The following is a 17,997-nucleotide window of genomic DNA, read 5'->3' on the forward strand; positions in this document are numbered from 1 at the left end:
CTCCATATGCCGTGCGTGTGGCCCTAAAAAAAAAAAGCAAAAGCAAAAAATTAAAAAATTAAAAACTATTTCAGAACTATTTATCTGTTTCTCATGTAAATTCTGTGTTGTGGTCCAGTAAAAATGTTCCCCAACTTGAATATGAGATAGGAGTTTGGTGCTAGCAGTAAGCTGTTTCGGCGACTCATGAGAAATGCATGACTCGTGATTTTATTTTTTATTATTTAAAAAAATATATTTGGGGAAATTTCTTAAAAACTACCACTGTTCTCTTTTTTCTCCTTAGCTTTCCCATTTCAGTAAAAGGAAACCCAAGGCAATTTTTTTTTGTTTTTGTTTTTGTTTTTGTTTTCAGAAACTGAGTAGGTTCAGGAAGTGAAGAGTGGCTTGAATAATACTGTGGACCAGCAGGTAGAAACCCCTAATACTGGAACTTTCTGTGGGCCACCTTCATTACAGCTGCTGCCATGAAAGTTCCAGTGGAAAAAAAAAATTACTTTTACAGAATTTGTGTGTACAGAATTTGTATGGCAAAACAGTGTTAGTGGGAATTGCTCTCACAGGATAAGCTCCCAAGGAGGATGGTGTCATAGAAAGAATTTGGGTTTGGCTTGGAGTACATAGATTGTGTTTTTATTTGGGAGTCAAAAAACCATTAGCAAATTTCTTAGTTTGTCCAACTTAAGAGTTTTTTCTCCAGTAGTATACAGTGTGATAGGATCTAATCAGTATATTATTAGGAATTTGTAACATATCACCCCAAACTTTAGTGGCTAAAAACAACAATAATCCCTTAATAGCTCATGGTTTCTCTGGGTCAAGAATTCTGAAGCAGCTTGGCTGGGCAGCTGTGCTCATTGCTTCTCATGAGGTTGCAACCAGATGCCACCTGGGGCCAAAGTTACCTGAAAGCTTCCCTGGGGCTGGACAGTCTATCTCCAAGATAGCTCACTCACTTGACTGGCAGGTTGATGCTGGCTGCTGGCAGGAGGTCTCAGTTCCCCTCCAAGTAAACCTCTCCAAGGGCAGCCTGAGTGAATTTATGACATGATGGCTGACTTCGCCCAGCGTAAATGACCCAGATGTACAAGTAGACGCAGCAATACCTCTTTATGTTCTAGACTCAGAAGGTACATTCACTTCTATAGAGCAGTCTGTTTCATTGTATGAGGAAACTAAACAAGTGCATCAACATTGGAAGGCCAAGAGTTATTAGGGCCATCTTGGAAGCTGGCTACTACTGATGTGTGAAAGTGCTTTGCTAACTGTAAAATGCTAAATGGTATTATATTTACACAGTGACCTAATGAACCCAGAATATTGCTTAAACGTTGCCTTTGATTACTCTATTTGAAATGTCACCTGGAGTTCCTGCTGTGGTGCAATGGGGATCATTGGCATCTCTGGAGCACTGGGATACAGATTTGATCTCTGGCCTGGCACAGTGGGTTAAGGAACCAGTGTTGCTTCAGCTTTGGCATAGGTCAGTTCCCTGGCCCAGGAACTCCATATGCTGTGGGGAAGAGAAAAAAGAAGTCCCAATATAGGAATTTACCTGTCAGCAGCATGGTATAATATGTTTATCAGTTCATATGTGAGGACATGTGTGGGAACCTCAAATTTAGCTCACTAGTTTTTTGTTTGTTTTTGTTTTTTTAGGGCGGCACCCATGTCATACAGAAGTTCCCAGGCTAGGAGTCGAATTGGAGCTGTAGCCACCAGCCTAAGCCACAGCCATAGCAATGCCAGATCCAAGCCACATATGTGACCTGCACCACAGTTCATGGCAACACCAGATCCTTAACCCACTGCAGGCCAGGGATGAAACCTGCATCCTCATGGATACAGGTCAGATTGATTTCTGGTGAGCCACAACAGGAACGACAGCTCACTATTTATTTCTATAACAACTGAGGTTAGAGTACTGTTTCAGTGATGTCTTTTATTTATTTATTTTATTTTTTTTTATTTTGCCATTTCTTGGGCCACTCCTACAGCATATGGAGGTTCCCAGGCTAGGTGTCGAATCAGAGCTGTAGCTGCCAGCCTACGCCAGAGCCACAGCAACGCAGGATCCGAGCCGCGTCTGCGACCTACACCACAGCTCACAGCAACGCCGGAACCTTGACCCACTGAACAAGGGCAGGGATCGAACCTGCAACCTCATGGTTCCTAGGCGGATTTGTTAACCACTGCGCCACGACGGGAACTCCTCAGTGATGTCTTTTAGAAGGAACTGTGACCCAAGTAATGTGACAGCATGGAACTGTGACCCAAGTAATGTGACAGCATGTATCATTAAGTATGACTTGCCACTATTAAGAGATATAAGTGGCATAAATGTGTTTTCGGTGATGTAGGAGAATTTTGCTTAATGAAATATATCAGTGCTCAATAAAGACCCAAATAGTGATAAGGAGCTGGGTGACCAATAATAGTTATGTGATAGCTATCATAAACTGAGCACTGTCAGATGCTATCCTAAGGGATTTTGAGGTGTGCACTCATTTAAGTCTTGCAGCAACACAGTTTCCACCTCCTATTATTATTCTTATTATTCTTATTTTTGGTCTTTTTGCCTTTTCCAGGGCTGCACCTGCGGCATATGGAGGTTCCCAGGCTAGGGGTCGAATCGGAGCCATAGCCGCCAGCCTACGCCAGAGCCACAGCAACTCGGGATCCGAGCTGCATCTGCAACCTACACCACAGCTCACGGCAACGCCGGATCCTTAACCCACTGAGTAAGGCCAGGGATCGAATCCGAAACCTCATGGTTCCTAGTCGGATTCAATAACCACTAAGCCACGACGGGAACTCCTCCACCTCCTCTTATAGAGGAGGAAACTAGCAACAGAAAGGTCAGTTTGCCCAAATCATAAATCTAGTGAATGAATACTTGTGGAGCCAATATTCATATGCAGGTAGTCTAGATCCAGAGCAAGGACTCAACATTTATATTACCTTGAATAAGTTATGAGCTTTTGTATTCTGTTTTCAATATAACTTTAAAAGTCAGGATTCTCGGTTCTTAGAAGCATCAAATGTTCCAGCTCAAAAGCTTAGAATTATCCTTCTCCCACAATCTATGTTGTCTGTCAGCAAATCCTGTTGGCTAGAAGCAAAACTGGTTCTACCTGGTACAGCCATTTGGATGACTGCAATAATTCTTTAATTAGCCTTCTTGCTTTTCCTTGCTTCTCTAAGTCTGTATTGTGGTCTCTCACAACAGCAAAAGGGAACCTTTTAAAAGTCAGCTATTACTTGTCCACTCAAAACTCTGTATTGGCTTTTCAGTAACGCCACCCTGTTTAAAACCTCAAGCCCTACTAGCTCTATCCCCCTTCATTGCTTTATTATTTTTGCAGCACTTAATCACTAGGTATCATAGCATATTTCACTTGTTATTTCCTCCCATTAGAAGGCAAGTCTTTTTCTTTCCCTGCTTATTTCTCAGCGTCACCAAAAGAGCCTTGCACATAGTAAGCACTCAATATACATTTGTTGAATAAATGAATTAATGTGTTTGTTTGTAGATTTGTATAAAAACTTATGAGAATCAGGAAGTTCCCATCATGGCTCAGCTGTTAAAGAATCCATCTAGTACCCATGAGGACACAGGCTCTCTCCCTGGCCTCGCTCAGGGGGTTAAAGGATCCAGCGTAACCTTTAACTGTGGTGTAGGTCGCAGATGTGGCTCATATCTGCAAGCGTCGGCGCTTGGTAGACGGAAGTGGCTGTGGTATGGGCTGGCAGCTGCAGCTCCGATTTGACCCCTAGCCTGGAAACCTCCATATGCCGTGGGGGCGGCCCCCAAAAGACAAAAAACAAAAAGAAACAAACAAACAAAAAAACTATGAGAAAGTTGGGTACTGATCACAGATAACAATTGAGCACTTTGGCTAAACTTTGTGCAAGTTTCATCTAATTCTTGCAACCACCTATGATGTAGTTTATTACTTCACCTTACAGAGTCAAAAACTGATGACCAGAAGCGTTTTCCACAGAACAAACTTGTTTAGTTGACTTGGAACGTGTCTGCCTGGGCGTGTTTCTTCATAAAGGATTAAAAACGCCTTTGGACCAGCCCTTAAGAACTGGGCATTCGCTTAGGTAATCTAAAATTGTCGGTTTCTGCGTTCCCAGTAACCATGGAGACAGGACACCCTCCAGCAAGAACCAAAAAGTGAAATCAGAGACAAAGCCAACACACCCTCATACACACCTATTAAGTTCTGAACTGGAACGTCGTATCAGAGCGCCGGCCCGTCCTCGGTAGGGAAGAAAATATCCAAGATAAAATAGGGTACAGTTACCCATCATCGAGAAAACCCCCCTTCCGGTACAATGGGCGATCACGTGTTAGGGCGAGGCGGAGCGGGGCGGGGCGCAGCGCAGAATCTCACAGGAGCCCGACCAGGCGCAGCTTCCGCCTTGCGGCCCTCGGGCCGGCCTTACTTACAGCATCCCCCGCCCACCCCGGAAGTGGGGGCGGAGCTAAGCAAGCGTCGGCGCTGGGTAGACGGAAGTGGCTGTTGAGGGGATTTAAGGTAGCTTTAAATTCCTGCTGTCTTGAAAGTTCAGTCTCTTCAGCTGGAGTAGGGCTCCGCGCGACGGATGGCTGTGGACGTGAAGTCGCGAGCAAAGCGTTATGAAAAGCTGGACTTCCTCGGGGAGGGACAGGTGAGGCTCTCAGGCAGGGTTCGGTGGGCCCGGAGCCGGGAACGCCGCGCCGCCTCACACCCTCGCAGGTTTTCGCGTGGAAGCCAGGAGACGGGCACGCTGCGTGTCCTCTTTGAGGAAGCTGCCCAGACGCCCTTGCTGCCCTGTGTCCACCGTGGCGGTGAGCCCCTGAGTAGCCCTCTCCGACGAATGGTCTGGAACGGAACGTGGACGGCCCTACCACGTTTCAAGCCGCCGCGAGTTTGCTCCAAGAACCCTTGAGTCCCTTGCTTCGCAACTTCTAAAAAAAGTAAAAAAGCAAACACAAAGCAAAAATCTTAACAAACTGACATTATTCCCGTATTTCTCTCTAGTTTGCCACGGTTTACAAGGCCAGAGACAAGAACACCAACCAAATTGTCGCCATTAAGAAAGTGAGTTAGTTTGCTCTTTTTTCGTGTCTCCTTGAAGATGTGTCTATGTGTGAGCTAATGGCTGGCTTTTTTACGACTGTTGACCGTGCTCTGCTAGTGAGGAGGTCACTTATGTTATTTTCAGAGAAAAGAGAATTTCTTAGTGTCTTGTGTTCCAAGATGGAACTCAGGTTGAACCAGTGTTTTTGTTCCGTTAATTAAAATGAAGAGGAAGCTCTATATTATGTTTGCATTGTAACTCAAACCTTCGCAAAGGGGACAAGTACTGCTAGCCTGTTGGGTCCTTATAATTACTTAATAATCTTTCCAGGCCCTATTTCTGACTTACCTGCATCCACTTTCTATATATCTGTATTTTCTGAGTACAGATTGACTGTGAAAGGCTTTTGCCAGCATTAATGGCATTGATGTGGTGCCTTTTTAAAAAATGATTTTAGTGGTTTTTTTTTAACTTGCAGTCCTTCAAGAAACTTGGGTCATGTTTCGCTGACTTGGTGTATGCCGAGCACTTTAATCCACATTTTTTTCATTTAACCCTCGTAAAAGCCTAGTGATGTAGGTAAAGTATCCCTGATTTACACCTGAGGTGTCTGGGAAGAGATTAGGTGACTCAACAAGATGACACAGATAGTAATTGCTAAAGCTAGGATTTAGATCCAGGTGTCCTGCTTCCAGATTGATTGCCTTTTCCCATGCTGCTGAAATCAGTAACCCTCCTAAGAGAGGCTGTTTTTCTTAGATTTCAACAGCTGTGATGCAGGTGACCTCCATGTTCCTATTGCCGCTGTTGCTGCTTTGAATCTGGTTCTCCTTCCAGATTGCTGACTCCATCAAACCATATCCCTCTCGTTCACCTAGCACCTGGTTCCCACTCTTCCTTTCCACAATTATTCCTGCCATGGTTATCTTTCTTTACTTTTTCTCACTTCTCTCATCTCTAATTCATGTTCTGTAAGCCAGTGCCATAGCTGCTCCCTTGTAAAACCTTTAACTTTCCTTATCCTTTTTATTTATTTATTTATTTATTTTCCTTTTTGCTTTTTCTAGGGCTGCTTCCTGAGGCATATGGAGGTTGCCAGGCTAGGGGTCCAATCGGAGCTGTAGCCACCGGCCTACGCCAGAGCCACAGAAACGCAGGGATCCAAGCTGCGTCTTCAACCTACACCACAGCTCCCAGCAATGCCGGATCCTTAACCCACTGCGCAAGGCCAGGGATAGAATCTGCAACCTCCTGGTTCCTAGCCGGATTCGTTAACCACTGAGCCACGACGGGAACTCCTCCTTATCCTTTTTAAAGTTAACTTTATTAAAGTTTCATTGAAGTATAGTTGATTTATAATAAAGTTATCTTTTCGATTCTACCCCTTTATTCTAGCCACACTGACCTTCCTGTCCCTTGAATATGTTAAACTAATTCCAGTCCCAGGATCATTACATTTCCTCTGCCTTCGGGTTAGTATATTTTTACTCGAAAAACTTGACAGGGCTGATTCCTTATTTATATCTCACTCAGGTATCTACTGCACATAGAGGTCTTACTGGTCATTCAGTCTAAAACAGGTGCGCCTCCCTTTTTCCTTGTGTTCTTTGCCATACTTCTCTGTTATCTTCATAGCATTTATCAAAACCTAAACTGCTTCTATCTATGAGTTTATTTTCTATTTACTACCACTCAAATTATATTTAGGACTGTGGCTACATTTGCAGACACTCATTAAAAATGTATTTGACTTGGGAGTTCCTGTGTAGTGCATTGGGTTAAGAATCCAGCAGTAGCTGTGGCGCAGGCTGCAGCTTCAGCATGGTTCAATCCCTGGCTCAGGAACTTCCACATGTTGTGAGTGTGCCCCCCCCAAAAAAAAGTATTGACTTGACTGACAGATACAATCTCTTCGCATGGTTGGCATGTTGAGTTCTGTGGTTTTCTGAAAATCCTAGTGGTTTTCTTGTTTGTTTGCTTTTATGATAAATTAGAATTTAGACTCCCATCTTTTTTCTCAGTGATAGACTTTTACCCCTTGAAAGTGACTCATAGTGGAATATCCTTTAACTTTTTTTTTTTTTCTTTTTTTTTTTTTTTTTTTTTTTTCTTTTGTCTTTTTGTCTGTTGTTGTTGTTGCTGTTGTTGCTATCTCTTGGGCCGCTCCCGCGGCATATGGAGGTTCCCAGGCTAGGGGTTGAATCGGAGCTGTAGCCACCGGCCTACGCCAGAGCCACAGCAACGCGGGATCCGAGCCGCGTCTGCGACCTACACCACAGCTCACGGCAACGCCGGATCTTTAACCCACTGAGCAAGGGCAGGGACCGAACCCGCAACCTCATGGTTCCTAGTCGGATTCGTTAACCACTGCGCCACGACGGGAACTCCTCCTTTAACTTTTAATTTTTATTTCAAATAGTATATCTTTGTGGTTTTATGGAATGTAACCTTTATATAAATGGAATAAACCTTTAAAAAATTGTGAATCACTATGTTGTACCCCTGAAACTTATATAATATTGTACATCAACTATATCTAAAAAAAAAAGCAGAAATACTTCTCCTTCTACCAAACCAATTAAATTATTTCTCAAAGTATTTTTTTTATAAAGTCAGTTAATAGGCCAAACATTCCTGTCTGTACTCCTGGTTTTTACTCCTTTGAGCAATCACTTTCATCTCCAAAACTGTTTCTTGGGGTATTTACCTCCATTTCTTTAGATAATATGCTTATATCATCATTTCTTGAGTGGTCTCCCTTCCCAGCTTGAGACATTATTTATTTATTACTGTAAACGTTGTCACCTCCCTCCCAACACTTACTGCCTACTCCCACTCATTTGCCAACATGTTTAACTTTACAAAAAGGAAAAAATATGCTACATATTCTGCAGTCTTTCAACCATTACATCTTGGACTTTTAAAGCATCATTGATGTACCTTATCCTTTTAAAAAAGATCGTGTTGAACTTATGTTTTCCAGTTTATTTAACCAGTCCCTATTGGCCTTTGGAACAATTCTCATTTTTCAGTGTTTGTTTTATGTATCTCAACAATATATAGTATTGCATACCTTTAAACGCTTTCTCTGTCTCTCTCTCTATATATATAATATATATTCTGCAACTTGTTTTTCTGAATCATTATTTCTGAAATCTTCTGTGTTGATATATATAGATTTGTTTTATTCATGCTTATGGCTGATTAAATTTTGTTATATGACTATACTAAATTGGTCTAGCCACAAGTCTAGTTGATAAACATTTAGGCTTTTTTTTTTAATGTTTTCCTGTAATACACTCCTTCTGCAGACATTCCTATACATGTGTGAATTTCTCTAGAGAAGGTATCTATAATTGAAACCAGTTATGAATCATTGCTACATAGAGAATACACAGCAGCAACATCACCACATATTGTCAAATTGCTCTCCAAAATGGTTGGATCACTTTAATCACCCACCACATTCTCACCCTCTTTGTATGGGCAGACTTTACGACATTTGTCAATTAGATGGATCAAAAATGGCATGTGGTTGTTTTTTCAGTTAATAGTTCTCAGATAACAGTGAGGTTGATCATCTTTTCTTGATTTAGGTGTTTTTAGATTTTCTCCTACCTGTTTTTCTCTTACGTTGCTTACATTGTTTTTCTTGTTGATTTGGTGGAACTCCTTATTATTCTGATTATTGGTCCTTTGTCAGAAATGTCATTGCAGATCATTATTGACAGAAATAATCAATAACCAAGCTATAAAAGACTATTATAAATCTATAAAAGAATAAAAGAGAGTGCTATTCAAGCCAAACTGAGGATTATAGCCCAGGAGACAGTCTCCCAGTTAGCTGTAGCTGAAAAAGTACGGTTTCCAGTATAGTTACATATCTTTTCAGAACAGAAAAGGTCAAGCATGACAGGGTACATTCCTTCGAAGTTTAAAAAATAAAAAATTAGCACATACACAGTAGGTCAGGATGGCCCTGGCTCCCCAGAAGGGAGTCTTATCAAAGGAGTACTACCCTTGAAAGAGAGGAATTTGTCTTTATCTTCAAAGCAAACATTCCTTACCTTTGGACAATGCACCTTTTAAAAAAATGGTTAAAGCAGAAATACAGTGTATGTCTGATAGGCCACAAAAAAGACTGTCCTAGTTAGCATGAAGTTTAAGTTAAATCATCCATAAGTCAGAATGACCTTCTCATACCTCAGTACCTCATCACCTCCCAGTCTTTGACTGGGCTTTTAGGTTTATTTATGGTACTTTTGTGGCACAGATATTTAGAATTTTAATGTGATTAAATTTGTCCATTTTTTTTCCTGTATTGATTTCCTTGTGTGTTTCTCTACTGCCAGAATATAAAAGATTTCCCGTATTTGTTTTTTGTGGGTTTTTTTTTTTTTTTTTTTTTTTTTCTTTCTTTTTTTAGGGCTGCACCTACAGCATGTGGAAGTTCCCGGTCTAGGGGTCGAATTGGAGCTGTAGCTGCTGGCCTCCACCACAACCACAGCCACAGCCACAGCCACAGCAATGGGGGAATCTAAGCCATGTCTGCAACCTAAACCACAGCTCACAGCAATGCTGGATCCTTAACCCTCTGATCAAGGCCAGGGATCGAACCCGCAACCTCATAGTTCCTAGTCGGATTTGTTTCCTCTGTGCCACGATGGGACCTCCTCTTCTAAAAGTTTTAAAGTATCACTTTTCACTTAGAGGTCTTCATTCTATTTGGAATTAATTTTTCTATGTTGTGTAATGTGAGGATCCATATTTTTTTCCAGCCCCCAACACTATTGATAGTATGTCCTTTTCCTGGTGAGTTGTAATGCCAGGTTCCAGTTGCTACTTGGATCTATTTCTGGGCACACAGTTTTCTTTTTCATTGTTTAATTTTTCTCCTTGTCCCTATTCAAATATTATAGTGTCTTTAATTACTTTTGCTTCTGCTAAGTCCCACATACCTATTTTTCTTCAAAATTATCTTGGCTTACTCTGTGAATCAATTGAGAAATTTGAAACAAATCAGGAGAATTTGAATATGAACTAGTTGTTATATGCTGTTATGGCATTATTAATTTTTTTAGGTATGAGAATGACATTATGGTTATGTAAGAAAATGTCCACGTTTTAGAGATGCCTACTTAAGTACATAGGAATTAAAAGACATGGAGTCTGGGACTTAAAAAATTTATATTATAGATGACAAAAAGGGGAGGATGAATGAAGTAAGTGTGGCAAAATATTGTTAATTCTTGAATCTGGGTGATAAAGTAAGATGGCTTCATGAAACTGATCTTTTTTTAAGTTATGTTTAGAAAATGTAATAATGTTTTACATTTTCTGTTCATATAGCTCCTTTTCCATATAAAGTTTAGAATCGATTTGTCAACGTCCATGAAAAATACTGTTGTACTGTTCATTTAGTTGCATGGAATTTAAAGAGAACTAACATATTTGACATACTTGCGGTATTGAGTTTTCCTGTCCATTAACATGCTGTGTTTATTTTGGTCTTATTTTTAAGCACGTTTTAAGTGTGTCTTATAATGTTCTTGGAAAGCTTCACATATCTCTTGTTGACTTTATTCCTAGGTGCCTTATATTTTTTGGTGCTGTTAATAAATGGGCTGCTTTTAAATAAAACGTTCTATTTGTAGTATATAGACGAGGAATATTTTTAAAGGTAGAACAGCTAAGAGTTCCTGTTGTGGTGCAGCAGGTTAAGATCTGACATTGTCTCTAGTGGCACTGGTTTGATCCCCAGCTTGGCACAGTGGTAAGGAACCAGCGTTGCTGCAGCTGTGGCATAGGTCACAGCTGTGGCTCAATTTCAGTCCTTGGCCTGGGGACTTCCATATGCTGAGATTGTAGCTGAAAAAAAAAAAACAAAAACAGGAGTTCCCGTCGTGGCGCAGTGGTTAACGAATCCGACTAGGAACCATGAGGTTGCGGGTTCAATCCCTGCCCTTGCTCAGTGGGTTAAAGATCCGGCGTTGCCGTGAGCTGTGGTGTAGGTCGCAGACGCGGCTCGGATCCCGCGTTGCTGTGGCTCTGGCGTAGGCCGGTGGCTCCAGCTCCGATTGGACCCCTAGCCTGGGAACCTCCATGTGCTGCAGGAGCGGCCCAAGAAATAGCAAAAAGAAAAAAAAAAACAAAAAAAACCAAAAAACAAAAAAAACAGTAGAATAGATGTTTTTCTGGAGTAGGTTTTTAAAAATTTTTTTCTGGTATTCCTTTTTTTTTTTTTTTTTTTTTTTTTTTTTTTGTCTTTTTGCCTTTTCTAGGGCTGTTCCCGCAGCATATGGAGGTTCCCAGGCTAGGGGTCTAATCAGAGATGTAGCCGCCGGTCTATGCAGGAGCTACAGCAATGCAGGATCCAAGCCGCGTCTGCGACCTACACCACAGCTCATGGCAATGCCGGATCCTTAGCCCACTGACCAAGGCCAGGGATCAAACCTGCAACCTCATGGTTCCTAGTCAGATTCGTTAACCGCTTGAGCCATGACGGGAACTCCTTGGTATTCTTGATTACGTTAATCATTGTATAAAGTAGTGACTAAGCCCTTGTTCTTTAACCTGACTGAACATATTAATGCAATTTGATGTGCTTATTCACAGTAACAGCAATTTAACTATTTTTTTATATCTATCACAATTTGTAAGTTTTCTTTTTGGAAAATGTAGTCCCTAGGAGCTTATTATTAGCCATGTTAAACATGCGATTTTATATGTTACCTATTTCCTCACAAGTAGGCTAACTTGAAGTGCTTTTTTGTTTATTAGCTGGTATGCCTTTAATTATTTGTTTCATATTTAATCTTATGAAGATCAAAGACATTTGTTTTCTTAATTCTATTTGAATATGTAATTTAGAACTTAAGAGGCAGGGAATATTAGGCACTTGATCCTTTCTCGTTAATTTTTCCTTTCTGATTCTCACTCCCTTCTTGCCTGCATAGCTGTATGTGAGTTGCTGCATGTATTTGCTATGACTAAATTTTTGAAGTGTTTGTACATTATGCTAGGTCTGAACAACTGAACATATTTTTAATGTGTTGTTTTTTCCTCTACTAGATCAAACTTGGACATAGATCAGAAGCTAAAGATGGTAAGTGTTTCACATAATGTGACAGAATGGGAAAAGTTTATATTCTCATGGAGGAAAAGAAAAAAAATATTAAAGTTAACGATGGTTCTGGATAGTTTTTGCAGGGTCCCAGATGAGTAAAGATAGGTGCAAAATAGAGCCTGGATACTTGTGATTTCCTCAATTTGGGTGTTCAGACAAACATTCAGTATCACCCAAGTAAATGGAAGACTGCAAGGTTATTGGTGGCTTGTCTTGGTTTCTTCGTTACTGTTTTAGGTGTCATTACAAGCCATCATTTCTTCATTTGCTGAGATTCTGGCTACTTTGAAAAATTCAAGATTCACAGAAATACACAAAGCTCTAGAATACATGTATGAAGGCAAGGATTTCTTTATTCCTTCTTCCAAATGTTTGTTTGCTGGAGTGCTAAGTCCTATTTAGTCATCAAGAAATAGTTCTATAAAAAGGACCCATTGTCTCTGTAACAACTAGTACCAGATCTTATTTAAATTTTTTTTTTTTTTTTTTTTTTTTTTTTTTGCTTTATAGGGCCGCACCCACGGGAGGTTCCCAGGCTAGGGGTCGAATGGGAGCTAAAGCTGCTAGCCTATGCCACAGCCACAGCAATGCCAGATCTGAGTCACATCTTCAATCTACACCACAACCCACAGCAACGCCGGATCCTTATTAGCCCACTGAGCGATGCCAGGGATCAAACCCACAACCTCATGGTTCGCAGTTGGATTTGTTTCCCCTGCACCACAACGAGAACTCCTTGTTTAAAATTTTGAGTTCTATCTTTCGCTTTGGGAAAGATGCTATTTAAGCACTAGTTTGCTGTTTAAAGAATCTGCCACTGATGTTCGTAGGACAGAAGAGGGAAGCTGTTAACTTACCCCTATATGCCATATATTTGTACATGTTATTCCAGCAGTCTTCAGATCCGATACCGTACGAAGTGAATACCTCGTCATCATTTATCATAGTCTGTGTTAAACTATGTTAAAAACAAAGCAGTATAAATGGAAACAAGTATGTCATAAAACTTGTTAGAATAGCCCCTATTTTTCTGTAGAATATTCATTGCTATTTCCTCAGAGACTGACCTTTCCCCCAAAAAAATATGCTTGTAGGAAGGTTTGAGATTTCATAGTTATTTTTCACTGTTTTCTTTGACTTTTTATGTAGGTATAAACAGAACAGCCTTAAGAGAGATAAAATTGTTACAGGAGCTAAGTCATCCAAATATAATTGGTGTGAGTATGATCTAAGTTTGTTCTGGGATTTGGGACCCTACCTTGTTTTTTTTGTTTTAATTTTTACTTATATAAATTTTATTTTATATTTTTTGTCTTTTGTCTTTTTAGGGCCACACCCAAGGCATATGGAGGTTCCCAGGCTAGGGGTCGAATTGGGAGTTAGAGCTGTCGGCCTATACCACAGCAACACCAGATTGTTAACCCACTGAGCAAGGCCAGGGATCGAACCCACGCCTTCATGGATTCCAGTCAGGTTCGTTAACCACTGAGCCACCACGAGAACTCTACCTTTTCTAAATGTGGTAGATGTTGATTGAAGGCTCAGCAGTGTGAGTCGTTCTGGGTGAGCCTTGCAAAAAGGCTGAAATGTTTTGTCTATCCTGATTGTTCCTGTAGGCAATGTTTTCTAAACTATACAACTGATGAAATAAATTCTAGAATATAGACTGATTTTGTCAGAGATTTTGAAGCCTAGAGAGCTCTACTCTAGCATGTGTTAGACGTTGAGCGAAGTTCCCTTGAACTCTGTGCTATAGTCCCTATCTCACTGAGTTGTTGAGACTGGCTCACTGAATATACGTAAAGTGCCTGCCATAGAATGCACTCTTTCAGTGAATGATAGCTGCTGATGCTATTCCGAGAGTTTTCTTGAGTACCAAGGGTGGGAATTTTCCTGGATTACAGACTTAGATGAAGTTTTCATTAATTCATTTCTTAATTAACTCCCAAAATTGGCGGGGGTGGGGGAGGTTAAGTACGTAGTGATTTTTTTAAATAAAATTATTTAAACTTTACAAAGAATTATCAATAGTCCAAATGCTTGTATAAATTTTTAAAAATGACCTCAGTCGGTATAATATTGCTAAGTATTTAATAGAGAATCACATTTTTTTTTTTAAACTTTGATTTGCAGCTCCTTGATGCTTTTGGACATAAATCTAATATTAGCCTTGTCTTTGATTTTATGGAAACTGACCTAGAGGTAAGATTATGATTCCTAGAGGAATTTTTTTCTTCCATTTATCAAAAGAGAATCTAAATGGTTTATTCTCTACCTTTGAAGTTACTGGTAGTCAAAAGAATGCTTAATTTTGTTGAAATGTGGGTGTACCTTTTTATTTTTGTTTGGGCCCACAGCATGCAAAAATTCCTGGGCCAGGGATCAAACCATGGCACAGCAGTGACAATGCTGGATCCTTAACTTCTAGACTGACAGGAAATTCCTGGATGTACTTTTTTTTTTTTAAGGGCCACACCTGTGACATATGGAAGTTCCCAGGCCAGGGGCTGAATCCGAGCCACAGCTACCACCTACGCTGCAGCAACACTGGATCCTTTAACCCACTCCGTTAGGCTGGGGATCGAATCCACAGTTCTTCATTGAGTTACCTCAGTCAGGTTCTTAACTGTGCCGCAGCGGGAGCTCCTACATTTGGCTTTTTAGGGCTGTACCTGCAGCATGTGGAAGTTCCCAGGCTAGGGGTTGAATCAGAGCTATAGCTGCCAGCTTATGCCACAGCCACACCAATGCTAGATCCGAGCCACATCTTCTGCCTACATCACAGCTCATGTCAATACCAGATCCTTAACCCACTGAACAAGGCCAGGGATTGAACCCACATCCTCATGAATATTAGCGGTTCATTACCACTGTGCCACAGTGGAGGTACTCTTAAGTCAAGGATCTTCTGAATCAATTACCCTTATTCCCAGTGTTAAATACACAGAGTTGGATTTCTATAGAGTTTGTGTCTACCACATTCCCTGTACCTTTACTGACATTACTTTTTAGGAAAACAAGTGTTTGTAATAAATGGCGCAAATGAATGCTTCTACAGAGAAGAAACTCGGATTTGGAGAACAGACTTGTGGTTGTCGAGAGGGAGAGAGTGGGATGGACTGGGAGTTTGGGGTTAGTAGATGCAAACTATTGCATTTGGAGTGGATAAGCAATGAGATCCTGCTGTATAGCACAGGGAACTGTATCTGGTCACTTGTAATGGAACATGATGGATGATAATTTGAGAAAAAGAATGTATATATATGTGTGTGTGTGTGTGTGAGAGAGAGAGACTGGGTCACTCTGCTGTACGGCAGAAATTGACAGAACATTGTAAATCAACTATAATAGAAAAAATAAAAATCTTAGCAAAAAACAAGTATTTGACTTTTGAGAACTTAAAGCTTTGTAGTATTATTACAGAATATCATTCTCTTGAAAGCCAAGTTTCTTTTTCTTTTTTTTTTTTTTTTTTTTGTCTTTTGTCTTTTTGTCTTTTGTTGTTGTTGTTGTTGCTATTTCTTGGGCCGCTCCCGTGGCATATGGAGGTTCCCAGGCTAGGGGTTGAATCGGAGCTGTAGCCACCGGCCTACGCCAGAGCCACAGCAACGCGGGATCCGAGCCGCGTCTGCAACCTACACCACAGCTCACGGCAACGCCGGATCGTTAACCCACTGAGCAAGAACCCGCAACCTCATGGTTCCTAGTCGGATTCGTTAACCACTGTGCCACGACGGGAACTCCCAAGTTTCTTTTTGAGAAAAATAAAATTTTATGCTTTTCATTAATACTAAATTTCAAAAATGTATAATTTGAGAAGTTCCTGTGTGTCGCAGGAGGTTAAGCACCCAGCGTTGCTGCAGCTATGGCACAGGTTGCAGTTGCAGCGTGGGTTCGATCCCTTGCAGGTACGGCCAAACCAAAGATGTGGAACAGTGAGATTCTCATACACAAAGGATATAGCCACTTTTAAAAACAGTTTCTTATAGTAAGATATACACTTAGGTATATCTAGTAAATACCACTGCTCTGTGTTTATTCAAGAGAAGCAAAAACATGGCTATACAGGTGTTTAGCTGTATTCATAATTACCCAAAATGGAGATAACCCAAATATTTTTCATCAAGTGTATGTATAAACAACCTGGTGCATTCATAGAACAGTGTTTGAGAGTAACAAGAAATGAACTACTAAGATATGTAACAGTATAGATGAGTCTCAAATACAGTATACTAAATGAAAGAAGCCAGACTCTAAGAGCTCTTTATATTGTATGATTTCATGTATATGATTTTCTGGAAAAGGCTGAACTAAACATAGATCAGTGGTTGCTGGGGTTGGGAATCAAGGGGAAGATTGAGTAGAGAGGGACCCGAGGGATTTGGGGGGGGTTATAAAACTGTCTTGATAGTGGTGATTGCACAAACTGAGGTGTTTGTTAAAACTCACAGAACTGTGAGCTAAAAAGGGTGTATTTTACCTAACTTTTTTTTTATAAAAGGGAGTGTGAATTTTTAGCTCACGTAAGGATAGGTCTAGGAATAAACTGACTTGAGGCACAGCTCACAAGTGATGCCAACAGAACTATTTTGCACTTAAAACTCACTGTTTTCTTCTCTGTTGCCTTTTTGTTCATGGGGATAATTTCTCAGTGTAGTGGCTCAGGCCACTTGCAGACTTCTGTCCTTAGAATTTAATGATCCCTGAGGGAAGTTCCCGTCGTGGCTAGTGGTTAACGAATCTGACTAGGGAACCATGAGATTGCAGGTTCGATCCCTGACCTTGCTCAGTGGGTTAAGGATCTGGCGTTGCCGTGAGCTGTGGTGTAGGTTGCAGATGCAGCTTGGATCCCGCGTTGCTGTGGCTCAGGTGTAGGCCGGTGGCTACAGCTCCGCTTAGACCCCTAGCCTGGGAACCACCATATGCCTCGGGAGCGGCCCCAGAAAAAAAAAAATCCCTGAGGAAAAAAAGTCTTTTGTTCCTTTGATAGTGCAAGTATTTGGTGTGGCCTGTCTTGCATATTCATCCCTGAATTAGTCTTCTGGGAAGTGGGTTGCAGTGTGGTAACTGACCATGCCTGGGTCATGTATCTGTCTCTGGAGGCCACAGGTAGTGGCCAGTCCTGTTTGAAGCATGTGAACTGAGCTGGGAACAGGTGGTTTCCCAAAGGAATGTTGAATGCCATTATCAGAAGGGGCTCCTTATCCTGGGGCAGGTGAAAACTACAGATGTCTGCTATGTGGATGCCTAAAAACAGCAGTAGGTGGGAAAGCACTGCTTTCTTTCTAAACCAAAGATACTTTCCCTAACCACAAATTCTGATAGCGCCTCCTAGGGAGAGTTAGGCAGCCTCTCTTGAGGTTCTCCTCTATGAATAAATCCATTATATGTCTCTAAGTGATTTTATATAGTAGAGTTTATTTGGAATAATAAAGTACCTGCACATTGTATGCCTGCCTTATAGGTTATAATAAAGGATAACAGTCTTGTGCTAACACCATCACACATCAAAGCCTACATGTTGATGACTCTTCAAGGATTAGAATATTTGCACCAACATTGGATTCTACATAGGGTAAGGTTTTTAGCCAAGTAGGATTGCTTTTTTACATTGTAGTCAAATTTTATGCCTCCCGTTTATTACACGAATGGTTAATGTCAATAACTGATAACTGAGGACAGTGTTAGAACCTAGCTCTTCTGACTTTAAGTCCAGAGTTCTTTGTGCTATGCTGTTTTGTGGAGGAGGAAAAAAAGCCAAAAAAACAGTTGGGATTAAATTTTGTAATGCAAAAATG

The 17,997-nt window shown here is 40.9% G+C and overlaps 1 protein-coding gene across 5 annotated transcripts in view; it reads left to right on the top strand.

The window, feature by feature from the left end:
• The first annotated feature begins 4,478 nt into the window (after nt 1–4,478).
• Nucleotides 4,479–17,997, top strand: part of CDK7 (cyclin dependent kinase 7) — a 39,236-nt gene continuing 25,717 nt past the window's right edge. For 2 of the 5 annotated variants that reach the window (XR_014830698.1, XM_021076536.2), the window contains exons 1-6: nt 4,479–4,680; nt 5,034–5,093; nt 12,145–12,178; nt 13,349–13,416; nt 14,333–14,401; nt 17,664–17,774. Coding sequence is in view for 4 of the 5 variants with exons in the window: in XM_021076536.2 (XP_020932195.1) it covers nt 4,615–4,680; nt 5,034–5,093; nt 12,145–12,178; nt 13,349–13,416; nt 14,333–14,401; nt 17,664–17,774 (408 nt within the window). In the remaining variant the exon portion in view is untranslated. The remainder of the gene's footprint in view (nt 4,681–5,033; nt 5,094–12,144; nt 12,179–13,348; nt 13,417–14,332; nt 14,402–17,663; nt 17,775–17,997) is intronic. The other 3 variants (XM_021076537.2, XM_021076538.2, NM_001166314.1) reach the window with 2 other exon arrangements.

Source organism: Sus scrofa, chromosome 16 (assembly GCF_054392235.1).
Source record: "Sus scrofa isolate SSC_HxYL_T2T_F1_AM1 chromosome 16, Sscrofa_HxYL_maternal_Yorkshire_Landrace_v2.0, whole genome shotgun sequence".
NCBI lineage: Eukaryota > Metazoa > Chordata > Mammalia > Artiodactyla > Suidae > Sus > Sus scrofa.